The following is an 8,339-nucleotide window of genomic DNA, read 5'->3' as shown; positions in this document are numbered from 1 at the left end:
GTGGGTTGAAACCTCATAAATTAGCCCTGTGTGGGCCCACCATAGCCTTAATTATAATAGGTTATGTTTATTAGAGTTTATACCCCAATTAATGGGGAATGTTTTATAATAAACCCCACTATGGGAATTAATCACCCTGAGCCATCTATAAATAGGACTAGGACTCACAATGTAAAGGATCTCAACTTTTGATATTCAGAGCATTGCAAAAATGTTGTTTAAATCTCCATAAAAGCTTGACTCCTCAAGCTCCTCAAACCCTAATACAATCGTCTCGTGGACTAGTGTTAATTAATAATTTGAACCATGTAAATCTCTGTGTTCTTTACTTCATTTCTTTAAGCTTTAACTTAATTAGTTGATAGCGAAAAATGCAATCAACAGATGTTTCAGGTTACTATGAAAACTGACATTACTCTTTTGCTTGATAATGTTAGTGGAAACTTTGAACACACATCCAATTTGTTGATATTTGCCAAGTGAAGAGAAGATAATATTATATAGAGTAAGACTAAAAAGAAACAAAGGGTTAATATGTATGAAATGAGTTTTTATAAAAAACCCCATTTAGATAATAAATCAAACTCTGCTCTTGTAGCCAAAAACATATTTTTACACGTCTATGCCATTCGGGCCATGACCTCTTGGAGAATAACCTTTGTGTCTTTATAAGTTGCTTCTGTCTGTAGTATATTTCGCTGCTTAACAGCAGCATCAAGCTGTAAATAATTTCAAACCAAAAATTTGTTAGGCAGCCGTAATGGTAAGAAGAACCATTAGAAAAATAAATAAATAATATGTTTATTTTGAATTGATGTTTACCTTCTCCACACTGTCAAACAATCTGTTAGCCAAATCTAAGAGAGGCTGCTTGTCATCAAATGGTGCTGCAGTGATTACCTTATCGAAATCATAATACATGAATGTTGACTTGATCTTAATAAACTTTTGAACATAGTTCAATGTGTCTTTCCCAATCAAATCTTCCATAGCAAGGAGATCAAAGGCATATTTCCTTAGCCTATACATTCTTCCTTTGAGCCCTATATTAGCCATGAAGATTCTCTTCTTCAGAAAAGAACGAGTGCCCGTGTTCTCATTTGCAATTTCTGTCATAATTAGTATTCAAAAAGAGGAAAAAGAAACCAATCATACCAATGACTAATGTGACTACAATTTGCCAAAATCTGTAGCCTAAGTTCTTGTGTACTTACTGTTATCGACAGAAGGAAGAGGAATACGGCCATCTATCCAAAAACCATTGTCTTCAGCGAAAGATACGCCATTGCAAGTTTTCCCAACAAGTGCAATGGAGGCAAGGCCTAGTGCTAGCCTTCTTGTTGTTTTCAGGGTGTGTTCTTGAGAATCATCCTTCTTCTTGCCTAGAAAGCCAACTATTTCTACTCTCTTTTTGGCCCTTTGGAGGCTCGGAAAACTTTGAATCCCTGGCAGAGTTTCAGAGACTCCATTGAAGTTAGCCAAACGGGCCATGGTGGAAGAATTGAGTGAAGAGAATGCAATTTTGAGCAAACCTGAGTGTGGCGCTAGAATTTCAGTTATATCCGTTTGTAAAGAGCAGGCCACTTGTGACCACCAGAAAGATATCCCTTATCAAGGATAATTTGGTCATTTTCAATACTTTACAAAATTACACCTTTTTGTTTTACTTTTTTAACAAAAATATTGCATTTCTCACCATATGGTTTAAATTTAAACTTTAGTTTGTGAATGAGTCCCCACAATTTGACCATGTCTTTTGTTTGTCATAATGCTGGCTCCAAGTGTCGACTTGAGAATTGATAGTGGCAATCAAAATCTAAGGGAAATTCCACTCTTGAACATATTTATTTTACCTTATGATGTAATACTACGCGTGGGCCATATTTTTAGGAGTCTTTAACAGTTAAAAAAACATTGGCAAAGAATTTCAAGGAGACTGTACAATATACCATCTGATTAACTTAAAAAATTGGTCAGTGGATAATTATTGAGGCTGGAAATTCTTTAGAAAGAAAGACTTAGGTAATAACATATATTAAAATATGGGTGTTTTTTTCATTATTAAAAAGGGTAGTGATTGGTATTTTGAAATCCTAATACTGTCATAACTGATGGACAATATTATTGATAAAGACACTTCATTGCCATGCGCGACCGTATACAAGGTATTGTGGACTATTATCGTGATTGTTTTGCATGGTTAGTAAGTAATCAAACAAATGACAAAAATGTTAGAAATATATATAACAATCAAAATTATATAAACAAATAATATTACATAAGTGAAGAGGAAGCTTAAACAAAGTTCAAAACTTTTATTTTAAAATATGTTTTCTCTCTCATAAGAACACTTTGAGAATACTATCTAGAAATGCTTCTAAGGATTTATCAAGTATTTTTTCATACTCATCATAGTGTTCTAAAAATGAGCATGTCATCACGATTTTTCAAATCTATGTAGTATATTTTTTCATTTTCACACATTATATCTAAGTGAGCAAAATTGTTTCTATATATAGAGTTCTCATCTACCATTAATTTGATTTTCTAATTCCACCAAACTCTCTTGGGAGAAATATGCACACAACAACTATAAAATATTTAGCAAATGAAAATCAAATTCAAGATGTGTAACTCTTTTTACACATCAATTAGTGAATATTTGTGAGAGTTACAAAACTTATAATTATCATTTCTTGAGAATTGTAACTTCATTCTATATATTACAAAACTTATTACAACCATCATTTATCAAATTATAACTTCACAATACATGTTATATTTGATAAAATAACATTTGTCACACTCTATTATTTGTCACATAATTCATTTAATCAAAATATTATATTATTTACAAAATAATATAACATTCATCCACTTGATTAAATGATACTTCTCTAGTCACAGATAATTTGTAACATTTATTTAATCAATCAAACATTATATTATAAAATAATATAATATTCCTCCACATGATTAAATAATTCAACTCTCTATAAAAACCAATGCATTAGTGCATAAAGTAAAATGTATTTTGACTTAAATTTTACCTTAGTGTAATTATTACATAATTTGTTAAAATTTTGGTTGCAGAAGCATCGAAACATTATCCTTAATAACAAATCAGTGATAATACACACACTTTTGTTATGTTCACTTGAGAACATCATGACTCGCTTTTGCACCATTAATGGTCATGTACACAAATCCATTCATATGGACTTTTCTTGAGAATGAATTCCCGATTCTCATGTGAGGCGGCACCACACCTAATTCCATATAGGTGGAACTTTTATAGTATCTTGTTGCTCTTAAGATACTTGTCATCTGAAGACTAAGTTCCATTAAAAAAACATTTAGGTTTTAACCCTCCAATTTGTAACACTTAGTACTTATATCTCAGATCAGACAATTTTAAGTATTATACACATTCACTTAGTTGACTTGCTATTACCTATTGAACCTAACAATAGTTTAACTAGTATTAAGATAGGTTACCATCAACCGTGAATCTCTATAGGGATTTTTAGTCCCCTCCCTCGAGATGTACTAAATCTTCTGTAAAAAATTTAGTTATTTGTCAAGTTTTCGATTAACTTCTCAAAAGTTTGATTCTATTTTGAATCATTTCCTTTTCTCTTGTATGCATACTTAATGAGTCGTCACTCTCTCATTATTTTATTCAAACATTGTGCTGGCTATAGTTTGATTAAAATAGTTACACCTCTTATTCATCAAAATAGTGAGTTTGAGACCCTAAGTCAACTCTCTCACTATTTTCACATTTTAATACTTAAGATAAACACATTTTCTTGAATATTAATTATAGAAAAGCCTATTTGTTTCTATAACTCCCTTCATGTTTTAAATTGATTCATTCTTGAATCAAATATCTCACAAACAAGGACTTTAGACATCAAGCATTATTCATTTTATACATATATAGCTAAGGTAATTTAGAGTGTGGAATTCCGAATCACATAACTTTTATGTATTCATTTTAATAAGATGGCCAAATTAATCGATCATTTTTCAACAAAGTAAATTGATTAACTTTGGGGCATCACCCCCACATTTTTTACATAAAGTGATAAATCACTTTAAAATATAAATATCTTCTCTATTAAGTCATTCATCTTCCAAGATAAATCTAGATTTATAATTCTAAAATTCATTACGAGTCATTATGCCACATGATTAACTCACAATAGATCATAAACAAAATATGAATGTTAGTTTATTTTGACTCATTTACTTGCAAAAGCAAGACACACTCCTTTGAAAGTAACATTCACGTGGTTTGCTTTCTTTTATATTTCACAAAAATAAAATATGTAGACACCAATACCATGTGAAAATTTCTCAAGCAAATAATCACTAATTTTCATTTTTAGTTGTATAAATAATCTCAAAATCACTTAAACAACTTTTGTGCATTTTCTAAGATTCTCTTTGAGATTTTTTGAAAACACCATTTTGACATCCATTGATTTTCTTATCAAAATCAATTTGAAGATTTCAATTTTAAAAACTTAAATTAAAGAAAAATAAAACCTCATTGAGTAATTTAAATTCTTTAATTTTTCATGGTTTACTTTAAAATTATCTCCTCATTACGATTAATTTTAACATATCACCATCTTTAACAAAAATGAATAAAATTCTCTTCAATCTATTCACTATTGATTGTTATATATTTCTAACAATAGAGATGATTTTGGATCCACCTTGATCCATTTTTCATGCAATAGCAAGACGCAATCATCAAAAGATGTAAGCCCCTTAGGTTCATTTTTTCTTATCTCATAAAATGAGATGTTCATCTCTTAAATGAGAAAATTAAAATTCTCAAATAATTTATAATTCACAAAATAAATGGTAATTCATCACAACATAATAGGGCAAACACATTCCTATTAACATTACTTTAATTATCATATAACCCATTATATTAATATGATAACTCACGCATACATATATATCATATATAGCTCATACAAATTATTTCTCACTACCATAAAATAAGACAATTATATAACATGCTACCACATTACCCAGTTATTCACTAGAGATTATTTACACAATATGTTAATTAATCAACTACTAACATATCATATATTTTATAGATCTTACATCACAAAATTATACCAACATATATATACCAAAAATCACAAATCAACATGTAAAACATATCAACATGTGAATATATCTCACCACACTATTATGTAAAATAGTGTATTATAAAATTTAAACCATCATGCTTACCCATAAGTGGTTTGAGATCTATCTTTATACTTACCATAGTGTATTACATGTCATTAATGAAAGTTCTCCATCTCCTTTCTAGCCACCACCTCTTGTGATGTGTCAAGAGTGTCACCTTAATCCTTCTCCAATGAGAACTTTGATTGTTAGAAATATATAACAATAGAGATGATTACAATCAAAATGACACAATATATACAATAATAACAAATAATATTACATAAGTAAAAGAAAAAGATGAGAAGAGATTACATAACTTATGTAAATCAACATAAGAATAGGAGGTAGAAGATGAAGATCTCAAGGCTTAAACAAAGTTCAAAACTTTTGTCTTAAAAACTATTTCATTCCTCATAAGAACACTTTGTGAATATTTGTGAGAGTTACAAAACTCATGATCATCATTTCTTGAGAATTGTAACTCTACTTTATATGTTACAAAACTTATTATGATAATCATTTCTCAAATTGTAACTCCACAATATATATTACATTTGACAAAATAACATTTGTTACACTCTATTATTTGTCACATAAGTCATTTAATCAAAATATTATATTATTTATAAAATAATATAACAAAAAATGGACCCAAAAGTTTGAACAATTTACATTCATGGACTGCTTCACAACTAAATTTTGAGGTCCTTCTTAAAGCTTCCGAGAGTTTACTTGTCTAAACATTTAGGCAATGGTTGGTTTGAAAAGAGAGAGAGAGAGAAACTATGAGGGTGTTTGGCTCCTTAACTAAAAAACTGTTTTTTATTTTTAAAAGCTAAAAACTGTTTTTTGAAAACAAGTTGAGGTGTTTGGCGTTGTTTTCATAAAACAATTTTTAAAAACAAAGTTACAAAAAACAGAAAATTTTGAGAACAACAAAAAGTTGTTTTCTGTTATTCTCAAATTTTTTTTGTCTATATTTTTTTTTCTCACATTACTTTTTTAATTATTATTATCTAACATAATTTATTCTCACATCATTTTCTCTCTCTTCACTTTCTCTCTCTTCACTTTCTCTCTCCGTATTTTTTCTCTCATCACTTTCTCTCTCCTTACATTTTCTCTCTCTTCACTTTCTCTCTTGCTATTTTCTTTTTCATCATTTTCTATCTCCTTATTTTCTCTTGCATCATTTACTATATCCTCACTTTCTCTTTCATCACTTAATATTTCCTTATTTTCTCTCTCATCATTTTTTCTCTCTCGCCATTTCCTCTCTCTCTACTCACTTCTCTCTCTTCACTTTCTTTCTCATTACATTATCTCTCATTTTTTCTTGCTTCGATCAATTTCTCTCTTCTCAATTTCTATTTCTTCAAATTTTCTCACTCCTTATTTTTCATCATTTTTCTTTCAAATGATTTTATCTCATTATTTATTACAAACTTTAAAAAGATTTTTATCTTTGTAAATATATTTGTTAATTTTTTATTTAAGATTAAAAAAAAATTGTTTTTAGAAAACATTAACTAAACATCTCTTGTTTTTTGAAAACTACAAAATCTGTTTTTTGTTCTCAATTCTGATAACACAACTTTGAAAACAGAAAACAGAAAACAAAGACAAACAGGCCCTATATTTTCTAAAATAATTTAATTATCCTTTTTGTTTGCTTGTTTTGTATAAGAAGAATGAAAAAAATATATATATCAAAATTTTATTCCGTTAAAATGTGCAAATAAAATACTATATTTAGTAATACATGAGAATTAGAATCAATTTAATAGGTATTGGACTAACTAATCCACTCATAAAGTTAAATATATTTAGATGGAACCTCAATCCTTTAAGTAGAAATCATGTTGGTTTTACGATTTTTGAATGTGATTATATAAACCTTTAATATACCAAAATCGAAAAAATATAACAAAAAAACATGTAAAGAATATATTCTTATACAAGAACCCTAATTTTTATTTTATTTTTTGATAAAAAATTGTACGAAATATCGAGCATGTTTGACATTGTTTTATGTTTTCAAAATTGTGTTTTCAGAAATGAAAACAGAAAACAGTTTTTGTAATTTTCAAAAAATAAAAGTTGTTTAGTTAATGATTTCTAAAAATATGTTTTTAGTTTTATTTTTTTAAAAAAATATTTAATAAAAAATTAATAAATATATTTACAAAAAGAAAAATATTTTAAAAGTTTGTAATAAATAATGAGATAAAGTAATGTGAAAAAAAATGATGAGAAATAAGGAGAAAGAAAGTAAGGGGAGAAATTTTGGGGAAGAAAAATTGAGAATAGAGAAATTGATGCAAGAAAAAAAATAAAAAAGAAAGTGGAGAGATAGAAAAAATGAGGAAAGAGAAAATGAGGATATAGAAAGTAATGATAGAGAAAATAACGAGACAATAAGTGATGAGAGAGAAAATAAAAAAATAAAAAATGATGAGAGAGAAAGTGATGTTAGAGAAAGTGAAGAGATATCAATTAATGAAAAAGAAAGTGATAAGAGATTTATTAATGAGAGAGAAAGTTAGTAAGATAATAATAATGAAAAAAGTTATATGAGAAAAAACATTGACAATTTTTTTTTTAATCAACTAAAAACAATTTTTTGTTTTTCTCAAGTAATTTTCTTTTTTAAAAATTGTAACAAAAACAGATTTTTAGTTACTGACCCATACACCCTCTAAATATATCAATTATATTCTCACATCATCTTTCTTAGGTTAGTAGAATAAAAACGTAGAAGGAAAACTAATTTTGACGTACATGAAAATTTGATATTTTCTCTTCAAATACTTCAAATTTAAATGTCATGTATGTTAAGGCAGAATATGTTATATTTAGAGTCTCCTAAAGCCACAAAATTATTGAAATTTAGTTCAAATTAAAACTATATATTTTAAATTATATGAGTTATTTAAAAATTATAATGTCCTGAATTCAATTTTGTTAAGAATCCGAAATTATCATATCATAATTTTTAAACTTTGATATAAGAACTTTCTTTCCAGTCCATGCTTAAACATAGTTTGTGAATGACTATTCCATTCCCACGATTTGACCATGTCTTTTGTTTGGCATGGTCCTGGCGGCAGTCGCATATAAATATTCCAAGTTAC

At 28.0% G+C, this 8,339-nt stretch overlaps 1 protein-coding gene across 1 annotated transcript; it reads right to left on the bottom strand.

Moving 5' to 3' along the window:
- Positions 1-480: 480 nt before the first annotated feature.
- On the bottom strand, positions 481-1,551 carry LOC133782520 (photosynthetic NDH subunit of lumenal location 3, chloroplastic). Its single transcript, XM_062221845.1, has 3 exons — positions 1,215-1,551; positions 823-1,109; positions 481-719 (listed from the first exon to the last, which is right to left on the bottom strand). The coding sequence occupies exons 1-3, from the start codon at positions 1,489-1,491 to the stop codon at positions 621-623; spliced, it is 663 nt and encodes a 220-aa protein (XP_062077829.1). The 5' UTR covers positions 1,492-1,551; the 3' UTR covers positions 481-620.
- Between the last annotated feature and the right edge of the window lie 6,788 nt (positions 1,552-8,339).

This window comes from Humulus lupulus, chromosome 6 (assembly GCF_963169125.1).
Source record: "Humulus lupulus chromosome 6, drHumLupu1.1, whole genome shotgun sequence".
Lineage (NCBI taxonomy): Eukaryota > Viridiplantae > Streptophyta > Magnoliopsida > Rosales > Cannabaceae > Humulus > Humulus lupulus.
This window is presented reverse-complemented; position numbering and strand designations above follow the sequence as displayed.

Coding starts and splice junctions, on each gene's coding strand:
- LOC133782520 (XM_062221845.1), bottom strand. CDS start 1,491: ATGGCCCGTTTGGCTAACTTCAATGGAGTCTCTGAAACTCTGCCAGGG. Junction 1,110..1,214: donor TCTTCCTTCTGTCGATAACA/GTAAGTACACAA, acceptor TAATTATGACAG/AAATTGCAAATGAGAACACG. Junction 720..822: donor TGTTTGACAGTGTGGAGAAG/GTAAACATCAAT, acceptor AATTATTTACAG/CTTGATGCTGCTGTTAAGCA.